A 17,434-nucleotide genomic window follows, 5' to 3' on the forward strand; every position below is an offset into this window, starting at 1 on the left:
TTGCAGTAGCTAGAGGCCCTAGTATGCCCATTCTCTTTCTGTCTCTCTCCCTATTTCTGTATCTCTCTCTCAAATAAAGAACTAAAAATAAAATATGTTTTAAAAATTTTTAAAGATTTTCTTAGCCAGGCATGGTGGCACACGCCTTTAATCCCAGCACTTGGGAGGCAGAGGTAGGAGGATCACCATGAGTTCAAGGCCACCCTGAGACTACATAATGAATTCCAGGTTAGCCTGGACTACAGTAAGACACTACCTCAGAAAAAAAAAAAAAAAATTAAGGATTTAAAATATAGTCACTACTTGTAAACTATGAAAAAAAACCCTTTCTGCCACTAAAACCATGCCACAGAGCACAACGAGCAGCAGGCTGTATTGCGTCGTACTACCTCCATGATCACAAGTGTGCAACACGCACACAATGCCCTCGGACACTGCTGGTGGGACGCAGCTGAACCCTGTGGAAAGCAGGCTGGCAGTCTGTCTGAGGGCCAAAGGCTCCATACAGCAGAGCACTGACGGTTCTGGCTATTCTCCCAAGAGAAGCAAAACCATGGCCACACCATGACCTGAACACACCGTAGAGCAGGTTGAGTCACAGCCTCTCCACACTAGAAACTACTCAGTGCTTCTGCTGGTGAAAGGATAGGTGCATCGGATGTGCCACACAGTGACTACTGCTCTGAGGGAAAAGCGCAGGAGCTCAAACTCATGCTGAGTGACAGAAGCCAACACAAAAGGAAGCCTGTGGCATGCGGGCGACACTGGGGGAAAGGCAACACCTAGCTTCCAATACACTTCCAAGTGATGACTTTTAGTGCACAGACGCTAGACTTCGATTCAAAAGCGCCGGCAAGCTGGGCATGGTGGTGCCATGTAATCCTAAAATTCAGGAGGTTGCGGAAGGAGAACTGCAGCAAGTTCAAGGTCAGCCTGGGCTCCACCGTGAGCACCAAGCTAGGCAAGGATACATATCAGGACCTTCCCCCCCACCCTCTCTCTCTCTCTCTCTCTCACACACACACACACACACCAGCAACCCACAAGTCCCTGAAGATGACAGGAAGAGAGGTTGGAATTTCTAGCCCTCAAGGAACCCTTATCATTTGGCCCCAGGCAGAACATAGGATTTGGACCATCTTACGGGAGGCCCCCAAAACCAAGTTGGGTCAAGTTGGACTTACTACCCTAACCCTTACCTGCAGGTCCCCTCCACATCTGCGAAGTGGGACAAGGGCTAGCCCTGCCCTGCAGGGGAGGAGACACAAGTTTCTCGGTAGCTGAGATTTCAGGGAATACAGCGTCCTGGCTTGCTCCTCCTATCCTTAGTGTGGTCCCCAAGACAACCACAGAGACACCTCCAGCCCCTTTTCTCTGAACTCGAGCTGGCGGCGTGACCGACACCACAGCCATCTCTCTGGCCTCTAGGTCATCTCCTGGTCCCCCCTAACCTTGGGCTCCTGCCACTCGGCAGCCCCCAGCTGAGCCCCTGACCTGCCCTTCGCATGCTTTTAGTATTCGGGGAGTTACTGAACACTCCACCCCCCACACATCAGCATGCCTGGGTTTGGTCCCGCTTGTCCACCACGCTTGTGTTAGAGCCCTAATTCAGGCCTCGTCACTTCTCTTCTGAAAGGGCCAGTGCCACCACGTGAAGCCACTCAAGCTTCCGCAAGGGCTGTTCTTATCGACTACACTGTGCATGGTGCGACTCAGGAGGACAGCATGGAGGCCCTGAGTGACATGACTGCCACCGTGCGCTCCGCGCTTCCCCTCGCTCCAGGTCAGTTGACATGAACGTCCACGGGGATGGTCAGGGAGAGAAGAAAATGAAAATTGTTCTACACACGCTTCTGGCACCAAGGACTGAGAGGGGGCATCTCGAGAGAGGGGGTGCTTCCCTATGCTGTGCTGCGTGGCTCCCTTCCAGCACTGTGACATAAATTACAACACCTTTAGGTCCCCATTTTGTGGACGAGTCAGTTGAGATTCAATAACTTGCTTGAGGTCACACACCAACTAGGAGGCAGAACTGGGATTTGAACCCTGGTCTTCCAATGTCATGTCCTTTGCCCTTCTCTGCATCTAATACTAGAATTTATCTCTCCAGGAGTCTAGGACACTAGGTGCATGGAAACCGGTTGTGCCCAAGCAGGCGCCTGCAGCCCCAGCCAAGGGCCTCAGGGTGGTGGGCAGGGGCTATACAACCACTCCCCAGCGCAGAGGGCCAGATGGAGCCTCCGTTCTGCAGAGGTCCAAGGGAGGGCCCGTTAGTGACAGGTTTACACGTTTCTGGGAGCCTCAGTTGGGCTGCTGCTGAGTGGGTGGAGACTCCCCCAGGGCCTGGTCCTCCTTGGCATTCAACAGCTGCCAACAAAGGCCTGGCTACCCTCGGGCTGACCCCCACTGAGCTCCAGATCACATTCCTGCCCCTCGCAGGGTCCCAGGGGAGATGCCTGTGCATGTATACAACACGGGCCTCCAGAATGACCTCTCCATGGCCCCACCAAGGTCTTCCTGGAGCTCAGTGCCCTGGTAGAGCTGCCAAGGAGATGCAGGGAGAGAAGAAGAGCTAGTCTTGATGTAGAGCTGTGCCACTTATAGAACGCAGACCCTTAGAAGTTACACTTGAAGTCACCCAACAAGAATGCAGAGCCCAGATCTGAACCAGGGCCTGGCTATCTCCAAACCCAGCCTCTCTGTCCTGAATGGATAATGCTGAGAGCCTCACTTTTCTCATCTGTGAAATGGGGTCACAGCAGGCCTTCTTCATGAGAATCCTGTGAAGATCCAACAGGATGTAGATAAAATTCAGATGGCAGTTGCTATCACGCTTAGGATTATTCCAAGTTGTATGACCCTACGCATTCCCATCCCCACAGCCTTTGCTCAACCTCTTCCTCCTGCCACACTTACACCTCCGAAAAGTCTCTCCAGCTGAGTCCTGTTTCTCTTGACAGCACCTTGTTCTGAACCTTGGTCTCTTGTCTGCCAGTGCTGGCCTTGCCTTTTTTAAAAATTACTTATTTATTTATTTATGACAGAGAAAGAGAGAGAATGGGTGCACCAAGGCCTCCAGCCACAGCAAATGAACTCCAGACACATGCGCCCCCTTCTGCATCTGGCTGTGGGTCCTGGGGAATTGAACCTGGGTCCTTTGGTTTTGCAGGCAAACATGTTAACTGCTAAGCATCCCTCCAGCTCTGGCCTTGTCATCTTCATCTCCTGAGGGAGGCTTGTCTCACTTCTGGATAGTGTGGCACAGCAAGGAGCCTGAGCGCTGGAGACCAGCCCCTGTGGCAGTCAGTCGCCTTCCCACTGCTGGGACAAAACACCTGACCAGAAGCAGCTGATGCCAGGAAAGGATTCACTTCCTGCTTACAGTTTCAAGGGGAAGTGTCATCACAGAGCAGAACACTGGACATCACATCTGCACAAGCAGCAGGGAATAAGCACAGAGCACGAGCTCTAAACACCCCGAGGGGCTGGACGAGTAAGTCTCAAGACCCGCCCCAGTGACACACCTTCTCCAGCAGGGCTCCACTTCTCAAAGGACCTCCCCGCCCCCACCATCGGGGGAAGGAGTTAAGCATGAGGCTTCATCACAAACACATGAAGCTATGGGGGACATTTCACATTCAAACCACATTCTACCCCTGGACCCCACAGACTCGTGGTCATCCTAGGATGCAAAATGCATTCATTCCAACTTCAAAAGTCCCCATAGAGCAGTCTCAACACTGTTCACGTGTCCAAAGTCTCATCTAAGACTCAAGACCGTCTCTTAACTGTGAGCCCTGTAAAGTCAAAACACAAGTCACATACTCCCAGCACACAGCACCACAGAGTATAGTATATATTCCTTTTCCAGAAAGGAGGAACGGGGGCACAGGGAGGAAACACTGGACCAATGCAAGATAGAAAATCAGCAGGGCAAACATCAAATCCTACTACAGCTTTGTGCAACCCTTCCCTTCTAGCTGTGCATCCCTTCCCTGGATGAATCCGTCCCAATCCAGCAGCTTTTCTTGGTGGCCATCCCATAGTCCTGGCATCTCCAACATTCTGGAGTCTCCATTGCAATCCACAGTCAATCTTCACAGCTGTATGTCATACCCTCCCCACATGGTTTCCGTACAGAGATTTCAACCCTGCCTCACAGCACCAAGCCTCAGCAGCACCTCTAGAACCATCTTGTACTTCATGACCCTCTATTTCCTGCATCTTAAGATTCCCAAACCAGTACCAGGTAGGTGACACTGCAAAATTTGTTTATCCAGGAAGGATACAACCCCACTTGGAGGAGGAGGAGGAAACTCTTTTCAGCATCCTTCCTTCAGGCCCCCACCTTTCACAAGAATCAGCATTCCTGTAGGCCCAGTACAGAGCAGCCTCAATAGTGGCCATCTCTTTCACAATGACAGCTGAAGTCTCTGGCCTGGGACCCAAACCTAGTCACATTTCTTCCTGTGCCAAACTGAAATGAGCAAATATTTCCTCTTGTAATTATTGCTTTTATTTATTTATTTGGCAGAGAAAGGGGAGAGAGAAAATGGGCATGCCAGGACCTCCAGCCACTGCAAACAAACGCCAGACACGTGTGCCCCTTTGTGCATCTGGCTAACATGGGTCCTGAGGAATCGAACTAGGGTCCTTTGGCTTTGCAGGCAAATGCCTTAACTGCTAAGCCATTCCTCCAGCCCTATTTTTTTAAAGATCTATGTTGGGGACTGGAGAGATGGCTTAGCAGTTAAGCGCTTGCCTGTGAAGCCTAAGGACCCCGGTTCGAGGCTCGCTTCCCCAGGTCCCACGTTAGCCAGATGCACAAGGGGGCGCACACGTCTGGAGTTCGTTTGAGAGGCTGGAAGCCCTGGTGCGCCCATTCTCTCTCTCTTCCTCTATCTGTCTTTCTCTCTGTGTCTGTCGCTCTCAAATAAATAAATAAATAATTTTTAAAAAAAGACCTATGTTGGAGCCAGGTGTTAAAATTTGCACAACTGTTTTGCATTTGTGCACTCACCAGATCTCACAATGGCTGGATAAATGAGAAAGGCAGCCATGATCAGCTTCTACTCAAGGTCCAGAAGGGCAAAGCACCTTGTCTAAAGTCGTACAGTAATTCTGCAGCTTGGCCAGCATTTGAGCGCACAGGCTCTGTGGTGATTTGGATGTAAAATGTTTGCCATAGACTCATACATTTGTGGTTAAGCCTCGTGCTTAACCCTCAGATGTGGAGCCTTTGGGAGGTGGAGCCTTGAGGGAGGAGGTGTGTCACTGGGGTCATGCTGTGGGATTTTAAGTCCAGCCCCATTTTCCAGCACTAGCTAGAGCACTCTCTGGATTCTTCCCTGACGCTATAGAGTTGTGATGTCTGGCTATCTGCTCCTGATGTGCTTTTCCTGCCATGACGAAAATTCTCCTTAAAACTATAACATGAAAATAAACCCTTTGCTTCCATAAGCTGCTTCCGGTTGTGTGTTTTTTTTTCCCCCCAGCAGCAAGAAGATAACTGCTACATAAAAACTGGTACTGAGAAGTGGAGCTGTCGCTGTGAAAAGCCTGACCATATGGTTTTTAGTCTTTGGAACTGGTTTGCAGGAGGAATATGAAAGGATTTGGAACTTGGGACTACAGAAGCTTTACGTGCTGTGAGCAGAGCTTAACAGGCCATTCTGGTAAGAGTTTAAAAGATCAAAAGGTAAAGAGAAGTTTGGACTGTAGCGGCTCGGCTTATGAGGAAAAAGTACTTTATTAGAAACTGAGCTGGAGGCAGCTCATGTGATGTTCTGGCAGAGCGGCTGGCTGAATGAGAACCTGGGCAAGGTTGACTTGAATTTCAAAGCGATACACTGGTATGCGTGGTGGAGGAGCATACAGAGTAGAAGGATATAGAAAATAAAAAGGTTGGCACAGGAAGAAATGTGACTAGGTTTGGGTCCCAGGCCAGAGACTTCAGCCTTCATTGTTTAAGAGATGACCACTATTGAGGCTGCTTTGTATTGGGTCAACAGGAATGTTGATTCTTGTGAAAGGTGGGGGCCTGAAGGAAGGATGCTGGAAAGTTTCCTCCTCCTCCTCAATGTGGGGTTTTATCCTTCCTGGATAAACAAATTTGGCAGTGTCACCTCCATGAGGATTGATTCTCCTTGATTCTCCTACTAATTCTTACAGAAGATACCTTTAAATATTTTTATTTTTGTTTATTTATTTGAAAGAAAGAGGGAAGGAGGGGAAGAGAGAGAGAGAAAGAGAGAGAGAATGGGCATGCCAGGGCCTCCAGCCACTATAAAATAACTCCAGATGCATGTGCTACCTTGTGCATCTTGCTTGTGTGGGTCCTGGGGTATCAAACCAAGGTCCTATGGCTTTGCAGGAAAGCATCTTGACTACGAAGCCATCTCTCCACCCCAAGATGGCTTTCATATTGATCCCATGTCATTGGCCCAAACCCGGAAACATAGATATATGTGGGAGAACCACTCAGAGCTTAGTTCCAGACTCCTCACCTACCTCCTGGACTTCCTGCCTTTGTGTGGCCCCTTTCCCTTCTGTGTGGGCTTCTAGAGTCGAATACAGCTGCAGCAATGGTGTGTCACGCCCAAGACTGGGCTGCAGATAGACTGTCACTCCATGGAGCTGAGAAGACAGTGCTCAGTAGGTCAAGTGCTTGCCTTGCAAGCACGGTGTAGCAGCACACACCTGTAATGCCAGCGCTGGGGGCAGACATGTAGCCTAGTAGGTAAGTTCCAGACCAATTAATGCCCGTGTCTTGAAAGGACGTGGATGTGTTACACACACGTGTCGAAGAGAAAATGAGAGAGAAAGATAGGAAGAAAGAAAACAAAAAAGACTGTCACTTCCGCGCTGGTTCTCCCTCTGGCCCCTCTGGAATAGTCCCCTCTGGGGGGACCCGCTGCCATGGCCGTAGGCAGATGTGGGGATGACCACATCTGGCTAACCTCCAGACAAGCCTTCAGATGAGGCTGCAGTCCCAGCCAACAACGGTACCCTCATGGGAGCTGAGAAGCCAGAGGCACCCAGGGGAACCGTGCCAGGACTCCAGACCACAGAAACTGCGAGACAGTTAAACATTTGCAGTTTCGAGCCACTAAAGTTTTAGGGTAGCTTGTCGTCAGCAACAGACAATGCAGCATTCATAGTCCTGTTTCACAGGCCGGTAAACAGCCTCTGAGAACTAATGACTTGTCAAGGTCACATACCTGGGCTCTGAACTCAGAGGTGTCATACTGCACCAAGGCTCTTCCCTGACCCCCCACACAGCTTACTGGGCCCTGTCTATCCTGCCCTTCCTTCCACCTGAAATGACCGGGTGGCAGGCACTCATTTCTATACACACTAGCTATTATGGCCCAGCATGGGGCTCATGCCAGCACCCAGCCATGCACACAGCAAGGTCCCTTGGAACACTGAGTGGGTCCAGCGTGACGTGGAAGGGGAAGGAGAGTGGCAGGAAGCAGGCAGGCTCATCACCTCCACAGCCAAGTTCCTCTCCACACAGATCCTCCTGCCTTCCGCCCTCGGCCACAGGGACATCGCCGTGTGACGCTCTGGCTGCCAGAAGCATGGCCGCTGCCCCTCACTGCCGAGGAGGAGGGAGGCCTTCTCCTGCCACTCTCGTTCTACCTTAAGGTTACACAAAAGGATTCCAGATGGTTCACCCTGCTGCCAAGTGTCCCTGTCCTCCCAAAGCCCCCAAGCCAGGCCTGAGACGGCAGAGGAAGGCATGACACACACCAGCCCCTGGCCCACACCGAGTGACACCCGGAGGTTCCCGCGCCCGGAACCACGCCTACGTTGCACACACGCTTCACTCCTGGTCACTGGGAAAGGAGAACGCCACCCCCGCGGGTCAGCTCTCTCTTGGACACAAGTCCCTGCCTCAGGTGCTCCCAGGCCCTGCAAAGAAGGGGTCTGAGGGAAGCACTTCAGCCTTGACCCCAGTGGCCCCATCCTCCCCTAGCTTGTAGAAACCCTTCCCTTCCCCTCCAGTGTGCGCTGGACCCAGTTTTTGAGGTAGATGGTGGGTACGCGAAACGACAGACACGCGGACAGCCGGGTAATGTCCTGGGAGACCTGTGGAGCTGAGGGTGTGGGGACACAGGGGTGCAGGCCTGTGGACATGCATGAAGGAGAACCTTCGTGCGTGCTCACCCCATGTGCCGGGTGCCAGATGTACTGCCCAGAGAACCCCAGATCAGCCCGCTTGCCCTTTCCCCATTCTTCAGGTAGACCAGCCCCAGCCCATGGGCACACTCGAGCAGATGAAGGACGGCCTCCCAGGTGCCAGCCAGCAAGCGCAGAGCGGCTTCCAGCTCTCACCCAGGGGCTCACCTGCCGCCTCCCCCTCCCTCTCACCTGCCTGGCCTCGTTGCCCGGCTGCCCAGCGCTGCCTCATCTCTCCTCCCCTCCCGAAGCCTCTCTACCCACTTCAGCTCCAACCCCGGCCTGGGCCCCAGACTCCTCCATCTCCCTACTGACTAAGCACCAGACTGAGTTGCGTCGGATCACTCTGCTGCCACCCTTCCCGAGCCCGCAGGCTCGCCTCAGAGCACCCAGCCCCAGGCCCAAGTCCCCTCCTCCACCCTCCCATGCTGCGGCTCCCTCGGCTAACCTTCCAGGCCACAGGGCCCCCGCCCCCGCTGCTGCTCTGTGGATTAGGGAACCCAGGAGGAGAAGCGAGATCAGCCCAGTGGCAAGAGACCTCCGTCCTACCCCAGAAACCTCAGCCAGCCACTTCCCTTTTCGGGCCATGCCATGCATCCCCCTTTGTGTCAGAGAATGGAAAACAGTCTCTCAGGTCCCTGAACCCCAGCACCCTCTGATACTTGGGTCTGTGAAGTCTAGAGATTAACTGGACGTGATATATCTGTCTGAGTGCTCATCTGGATGTCATGAAGGTGTCTCCCCCCACAGTGAAGGGTCTACCCCCTTGCCCTGGGGGGAGACCTTGAAGAGAGATGGAGTGGGAAATGAGGGGAGAAGAAGAGGAAGTAAAGGAGGAGAGGGAAGGGAAGAGGGGAGTCTCACTGCTGCCTTCTTGTACCAGTCCTGCTCCACCCTGTCAGCCAAGACCTCGAGCAGAAGCAGTCTGCAGCCTAATCAGAGAGATCAGACATGTAAATGTGGAGCCATTCTCCAAAGGGGGGGCTCAGTTCTCCCGTAAGTCCTCTCCCAGGCTGGTCCTGGAGAAGGCTGACTCCCTTATACCCCCCCCACACACACACACACTGAGATGTACACTGTAAATGTGGTTGCTCATATGAAGGGTGACACACAGTCCCTTCAATACATAGACCCACAACACACAGGCAAACAAAGGGAGACACAAACACCATCTGTAGACACCAAAAACACAGAGACCCAAAACATGGCCTCATGCACAGTAGATAAATCCTCACTTCAGAGTGCTGCTGGGTCACCCAGTGCCACCACCCTTCACTCAAAGCCTTCAGGCTTGAAGCAAGCCAAAAGTCCAAGGCCACAGTGAAAAGTGCAATTAAGTGCCATTTGACTGTGTCTTTGGGGTAAAAGGGGACCCAGGCAGTGCAAGAACACAAAGGAAAGCAGGCAGAGCCTGCGCCTTCTGCTGGCTCCAGCTCACCTTCCAGAAGGAGGGAGAACCAGGACCACCAGGACACTCAGGACACGAGACAAGCGGGCACGCCAAGGACATGGGTACCTGAGGCCCTGTACTCAGGCTTTGGCTGGGCGCCGCTGGGCGCAAGCACCCACCCCTGCTAGTGTGGATGGCAGTGTAAGCAGTGACTAGGGCCAGCTTGGGGGAGGCCTGGCCTGGCCTGGCAGGGGGCAGGCAAATGACCAGCCTCACCCTGCCGCGTTCCCAACCCTCTGGACATGGGGCATAGGAGGAAGGACTGCAACCTCGGCTCAGCGCTCCCGCGTGAGCCCTCTTTTTTTTTTTATTTTTAAATTTTTATTAGCATTTTCCATGATTATTTTAAAAATCCCATATTAATTCCCCCTCCCCCCACACTTTCTCCTTTGAAATTCCATTCTCCATCAGTGAGCCCTCTCGACTTCGCTGCTTTGCGCTCTCTGCTCACACTAATTACGTAATCCAGTAATCTCATAAGGCTGCTGTGTGTAAGCCCCACTGACAGATGAGAAAACTGAGACTCACCCAACCCCTGCCATCATCACAGCACATCATCCGCTCCACACCCAGGTTCAGCGGGTCTCGGGCCTCGCGTCCCGGTGGGGCCTATCCTCTGAGGCAGCCAGAGGACAGAGACCGTACGCTTGGTGGGTCTTTCTGTCCTTCCCGGGTCCTCAGCCTGCCCAAGTCTGACCCCAGTGGAAAATGTCAGCTGGCTCCAGACCCTCTGCCAACAGGCCTGCTGGGCCAGTAAGCCCTGGCCACAGGCAGGCAGGGCAGGGCCCAACCCAAGTCTCAGGTCAAGGCCCAGGCCACTGGCACTGCCTGGCTGACTGCAGATTAAGTGTCTTCCAGGGCCTTCCATCTGTCACTCCAGAACCAGGACAAAATTCTTTCTTTTTTTTTTTTTTTGAGGAGGGGGGCTGTGAATGGTTTTCTTTCATCATTGCCTGCCTTATTCTTTTTTCAATTAGAAATTACTGCCCCAAAGTCTACAGCCTGGAAGAGGGGCAAGCCACCTGGTCAAGCGGTCTGGCTGTGACTTCACAGCTGCCTCTGCCCTCCTTCCTGCCTGAGCCTCTCCCGGGCCCCTAGCAGATGGAAGCTGCTCATCTCCTAATGCCCCAGCTGCGGGCTGGGTAGGAGTCCCAGGACAGCAAGGTGGGAACTCCCCTGTCTCAACCTATGATGCTTTGGGACCAGCCGGTCCATACAGGAATCCAGCTGCAGCCCTGAGGAAGGCTACCCCTGTGGGTCCAAGATCGCAGCCCAAGAGCCAGGCGGATGGGAACACAGGAACCCAGCAAACAGGGAGCCAACCAGACCCTTCCCTTCTACACCCTCCTTCCCTGCCTGTGGGTCTGACCTCTCCCGCAGCACACATGCTTTGAAAACCAAGTCAGGCCCTGTGGCAGCTGTCACTAGCACACCTGTGTGCTTCCACACAAACCAGCACAGGTACGCACCCACAGGTAAGTGCAACACACGCTCACTAGCACAGACACACTCAGGCACACATGCAGGGTGCCCACACGTCACTCCTCAGCAGCCTCCAGGACCCACAAACGATCCCCTCAGCTATTCTAAGTGTGGTTTGCCTCGGTACCAGGGGGAAGTGGGGATGGACACCCAGGACCCTACTTGCCACCTCAGGACTGCTCCACACCCTAGCAAGAGGACACAGCCACTTTACAGGGAGACTCAGCAGTCTGACCTTCCAGTTTGCCTGGACCACACTTCCCCAACCCCAGTGAGGACCACCCCAAGCCACTTCCCACACAGCCCTGACAGCCCAGCAAGGAGCGATGTGGCAGGGGTATAACCAACCCTGCCTCAGCCCCCCTCCACCCAGCCTCCCAGAAGGTCCCCAGGCCAGGGATGTGGGGACCCAGGCATCAGCTGGGACCTTACCGTGGAGGGTACTCCGGGTGATCTGTCCCCCCATCTCAGGCTGCAGGCAGTTCAGCCACCTCTGTTTGGCCGGCCAGCCTCGTCACCAAGCTGCCCTGGCCGCCAGCTCCCCTCCTCCTCCCCCCTATCCTTCCCTGCGGCCAGCCGGCATGGCCGGGCTGAGCGGCCCCTCCCGCACCCCCATGAGCTCCCTCCCGCACGCACGCCTGCCAGCCAGCCGGCCACACACGCACACACACCCCCTGGCTGTCCTCACGGCCTCCCAGCTCCCACCCACTGGGAGCCTCCCCCACCTCCGCGCTGGTACAGGCGATGGGATCTGTCATGTTTATTTACATAAGGAGGAGGAGACTGGAGGCTTCCTGAAATAGCTGAGCTCCAGAAAGCACTGGAGATGCCCCAGCAGAGCACACACCACACACAATCACACACACGTCCCCATCTCCCTCCCTCCCTCCCTCCCTCTCTCTCATACACACACACCATCCCGTGGTTGTAGGGACACACACACACACCCCTCACCAACCACCCAAGCCTACAGCCATTCATTCTTCACAGGCCCTTCCACAGAGATGAGGGGTGAAGTAAGGATGGGATGGGAGCAAAACAGACCCTGTCCCTGTCTTCAAGGGGTTCGCAGTCGATCTAGAGGAACTTCGGAGCTAAGAGCCAGTGCCGTTTCTCCTTCCAGGATCGGTTGCAAATGCTTTGCAAGGATTAACTCCTTCCATCCTGGGTTAGTTTCACTGCCATTATCAACAGGTACCACTCATATTTATTACCTTAAAAGCAAGAAGGCTGAGGCAGAGAGAGCTTACTCACCTAGAAGGTGGCAGGGCTGGGATGCAGAGCCCGGTCGTCTGGCGCCAGAATCCAGGTTCGTACCCCCACACCAAGCTATCTCTTTAACATATGTGTGTGCACACACACACACACACACACACACGCACACACACACATGCACACACACACCTTCACCATACCTGCATTATGTCACATGGTTATGGACACACGCAGGTTTCTCAGCACGCCGTTCTGCCCCCTTACCCTCTCTTGCCTGCCAGGACATACTCAATAGTCGCACACGCATCTTGCACGCACGCGGCATACGCATTCTCCCACAGACTCAACTTCTGGAGGCACCGTGTGTGCAGACTGGTGCCCTGTGCCTGGGGAGAGGAAGGACGCAGATAGAGGGATGAGTGAGGACAGGAAAGCAGAGCCATCCAGCCCTGGGAAGGCGTACTGACAGCCCGAATCACCACCAAGAGGACAGTGCCGGGCACGAGGGCTCACACATACCGAGAGCACCAGGCACTAACTGATGGTTATTTGGGGCGGCCGGGGATGATAATACAACCATTTTGCGGTAAAGAAGGTGGACGTTCTGAGAGGCTAAGTAACTTGCCAGAGAATCCCCAGCAGAGCTGAGCAGAGCCGGGGCTCCAGCCCAGGTTCATGGACCAATCTTGCTCCCCATAGCAGACCCTCCTTCACAGGGGCCTCTTTGAGGACAACAGGAAGGCTCCTAGCTCCCAGGCATTAGCCTGGTCCTCAGCTCCTACCTTCAGGGAAAGGTGTGGTTGGAGGAATGGGAGTGGGGTTTGGGGAGGAATGGGAGTCCAGGGGGGATTTCCTCCACAAGCTGCTGGAACTCAGAGGCCTGGGCACTATGAGGTACTACGCTGGGCCCCGAGTCCTCAGCTCAGGATTACTGCTGTCCTCCCACTCCCCCCCCCACACACACACACACAGCCAGGGCCTGGGCGAAACCACAGAGACAATGCAGAGGGAGATTTGGACCTGACCAGGGGCAGCAGCCAGAGTGCTGAGTGTGCTGTGGGTGGGACTGAATGTGTTCCATCCCTGCCAGTCATCTCCTGGGAGAAGCTGTGGCTCTCAGTTCTAGGCTAGCCAGCTCCGTGCACTGGCGCCCACACTCATGGTTGCACGCAGTCACCCCAGCCCTTGCTGTGGCAGAGGGAGGCCGAGGAGCGCAAGCCCTTCTTCCTTGGGGGCCCAGCCTTGCAGCACACTGGGTGCTGCTCTGAGCAGGTGACACACACCAACTTGCGCCTTCCTCCAGACAACTCCAAGAGGTGAGTTTTGTTTTGTGCCCATTTTGCAGGTGAGAAAACGAGGGCAAAAGAAGCTATTCGGGGCACTGGCCAGACGGTTTAGCAGTTAAAGCACTTGCCTGCAAAGCCTAATGACCCAAATTCGATTCCCCAGTATTCGCATAAAGCCAGATGCACAAAGTGGTGCATGTATCTGGAGTTCATCTGCAGTGGCTGAAGGTCCTCGTGCACCCATTCTCTCCGTTTGTCTCTCTCCTCTCTCTCTCTCTCTGCTTAAAAATAAATTAATAAAACTATGTGTTTTTTTAAATTTTTTTATTTATTTAATTGAGAGCGACAGACACAGAGAGAAAGACAGATAGAGGGAGAGAGAGAGAATGGGCGCGCCAGGGCTTCCAGCCTCTGCAAACGAACTCCAGACGCGTGCGCCCCCTTGTGCATCTGGCTAACGTGGGACCTGGGGAACCGAGCCTCGAACCGGGGTCCTTAGGCTTCACAGGCAAGCGCTTAACCGCTAAGCCATCTCTCCAGCCCTAAAACTATGTTTTTAAAAGGTGCTGTTGCCAGGCGTGGTGGCGCACACCTTCAATCCCAGCACTTGGGAGGCAGAGGTAGGAGGATTGCCATGAGTTTGAGGCCACCCTGAGACTATGTAGTGAATTCCAGGTCAGCCTGAAAACCAAAACCAAACAACCAAACGAACAAGGCGCTATTTTGGAGGCTTTTCCTAGGGCAGCAGGGTCAGCCCTCTTCTCACCCGCCTTCCAATACTCTGGGCTGGGCCCAGGCCCCTGGTCCACTGACCCGGCCCACATGGCAGCCTGATCTGCCATGGCGCTGCACCCCACACTCCAGCCTCCCTCCCTCATTGGTTCTGGTGTCCTCCTCACCAGGACTGAGCTCCTTCGGGCTCACCCGATGCTCGGAATGCCTTTTCTGGATGCCCACCTGGGGCCACAGGTTCACAGTGTGTTCTCATTCTTGGATCTTGTCTCTCCTCTGAGCCCTGGAGCCGTGCCTCTCCTAACCCCTGTGGTATTCTTTCCTACAAAGAGGCAGTCAGGGCCTAGTCTATGTGAGCCAGCTTCTCCCGGGTGCAGACAATTTAATTCAACCCAACCCACATTTACTGAGCATCTATCTACTGCCTGCCAGACACCCATGTTCTGGGGACACCATGTGATCCACAACAGGTGGCCCTGGCTTTCTGTCTGGGTGAAACAGACATTCTCAAATAGCCTCAATACAGAGCCCAGGATCAAAGTCCTAGCAAAGTGTTCTGAAACAAAGGCGCCTGGTTCTTGGGGGCTTGGGGTAGGTTTCCCTCGAAAGTGATAGTGAAGACGAGGTCTGCGGGCTCATGTTGATGTTGTAGAAGTAGGTCAGGAGGGCTGGAGAGATGGCTTAGTGGTTAAGGTGCTTGCTGGCAAAGCCAAAGGAACCAGGCTCGATTCCCCAGTACCCATGTAAAGACAGATGGACAAGGTGGTGCATGCATCTCGACCTCATTGGCAATTGCTGGAGGCCCTGACATGCTGATTCTCTCCCTCCCCTCTCAAATAAATCAATGAATAAATAAACAAAATATTAATAAAAGAAGGTTGTCAGGAGACAAGGGTGCTCCAATGCGTAAGCACACATGCGCAAAGGCCCTAGGGCTGAAAGGAGCAAGACAGGCTGGGCTAGAGCAGCGACAGCAAGAGCAGCTGGGGGATTCGGCTGCTGGCAAGCCCAGATGGCCACGATTCACCAGGAGGCCTCAGGAAGCAGGGTGAGGAAGACCACGGCCATGTTCCTGAGAACAACCAGGAGCTCTGACAGTTTTCAACAGAGATGCAGCAAGATCCGTCACACGCTTCCAAAAGGTCACTGTGCCATCTGGTATGAGGCACTCACGGGAGGAGACAAGAGGCAACAGGGCAGAAAGCAGCGGCACTTGGCTGGGTCAGGCCAGCGCCGGGCTTTCCCTCACTGCCCTCAAGGCTGGCATTATGCCCCCACAGGGGAGATGCTCAGCACACAGCACGTGCTGGACCTGAACTCAGGGCTCCTCCGGAAACACCATCATGGGACAGGCACTGAATAGTCACGCAGCAGGGACAGAACAGGGAGGGGATGGGGAGCTGACAAGCCCTTCAGTAACATAAAGGAAGGACATGGTAGCCAGCATCTTAACACTAAATGGTGGGTGGGAGCAGACGGATCGTGAATTAGAGGCCAGTTTGGGTTACATAGTGAAACCCTGTCCCTCCCGCCCCCTCCCCCCCCCAGGAATGAGGAGGAGGGAAGACAGGGAGAAAGAAGAGGAGATAGAGAACTTGTGGGCATGTAGGTGACCCCAGGGTCACAGAGCACAGACCAAAGGGGGCTTTCCTGTCTGGATCCTGGTTCCCACAATCCACTGCACCGTTTTCAAAAGGAAATGGCAGTGTCCAGGGCCTCTGTGGAAGAGGCAGCACCCCTTCTTCAAGGTGGCACCAAATAATAAAACCCCTTCTGGGTTTTTTTAATTGGGGTCACAGAGACTTAATTTGACCAAAGGATTCTATTACTAAAACGGGTAAGAAAACCACTTACCCATACTGTTCATTCACTCAGCAAACATCCACTGTGCACCAACTGGTAAACAAGACTCAACCCACCCCTCAGAAGCCACTGAGCAGATGGATAAGGCACGGATCAGGAAATGATTCCAGGTCCCTGTGGGAGCCATGCTGGGATCAAGGAATGGGGTTTTATGGGCTCTGGCTAAACACCACAGTATTCCATGCTGCAGGCAAGCACCTTAACCACCATCTCTCCAGCCCAGCATCCCATTAGGTAGCTACACGCGGCAAAGGCTGCGAAAGGGAAATGGTGAGTTGTAGTCGGCATGTGAAGTGTTCCTGCCCAGGCTTGGGTGTCTAAACACTAGGTCCCCAGCTGGTGGCGCTGTTTTAGAAGGTCAGGAAACTTTTTTAGAAAGTGGAGCCTCACTTTTGGTATTCCACCAGGAACAGATGGTAAGACCCTACTGCCGAAGACTGCACATGCTTGGGCTGTAAGATCACTGAGAAATCCTGCTGGAGCCAAGCTGGCAAGCTCCTCCGAGTAGATGAGCTGACAGAAAGCTGGAAAAAACTATGCTGCATGCAGCTCCATGGGAAAGAGTGAACTCACCAGTAGAAATAAACAATGGACACTGCAAGCCCTAAATTTGACCAGCCAGGCCAAATGAGCCAACAGGTGCAATAGTGGCACATCTGTTATGGGGAAACCACCTGCTCTCTAATTGAACTGGAAGCCCGCCACTCCATGGGAGGGAATATGTGCCTGGTACTGAAAACCTGTGATGTGAGAGGTCATGAGCCCTATGGGTCTAACGCCTGCTGGTGTCTGGCTAAATAAATAAATATTATGCTCACCAAACTACCCAATAACTCTTAATATTCATACCCATATATTAATGCTATTCTCACCTTTGGTTAGAGAAGCTTCTCTTTTCAGATGGCAGTGACCTTGGGATGACTCAGAAGGCACAATGGTGCTGAGAAGTGACAGGGGAGTGCTCAGCACTGAAATATCTCTATCACACCTTCCAAGGCTCAGGATCCATCGTGAAAGAGGTTGCAGAAAGAATGTAAGAGCCAAAGGAAAGGTAGGACTCCTTACAACGTGCTCCTCCAGACACAAAATGGCCTGGATATCCATGACCTCACAGTGCCTGACACTACCTACACAAGACCATCATAACAGGAGGAAAAGATCATGACATCAAAACTAAAAGCGACTGAGAGGGGAAGGGATACGATGGAGAGGAGTTGAGAAG

The 17,434-nt window shown here is 53.4% G+C and overlaps 1 protein-coding gene across 2 annotated transcripts in view; it reads right to left on the reverse strand.

The window, feature by feature from the left end:
- Neurl1 (neuralized E3 ubiquitin protein ligase 1) overlaps positions 1–17,434 on the reverse strand; it is a 97,432-nt gene that overhangs the window by 30,524 nt on the left and 49,474 nt on the right. The window contains exon 1 of one of the 2 annotated variants that reach the window (XM_004659378.2): positions 11,549–11,681. The exons of the other annotated variant lie outside the window; for it this stretch is intronic. Coding sequence (XP_004659435.1) covers positions 11,549–11,582 — 34 coding nt within the window. The 5' untranslated portion in view covers positions 11,583–11,681. Of the gene's footprint in view, positions 1–11,548; positions 11,682–17,434 lie in introns of those variants that run through there. 2 annotated transcript variants of the gene reach the window in all.

The sequence above is a fragment of the Jaculus jaculus genome, chromosome 1 (assembly GCF_020740685.1).
Source record: "Jaculus jaculus isolate mJacJac1 chromosome 1, mJacJac1.mat.Y.cur, whole genome shotgun sequence".
NCBI lineage: Eukaryota > Metazoa > Chordata > Mammalia > Rodentia > Dipodidae > Jaculus > Jaculus jaculus.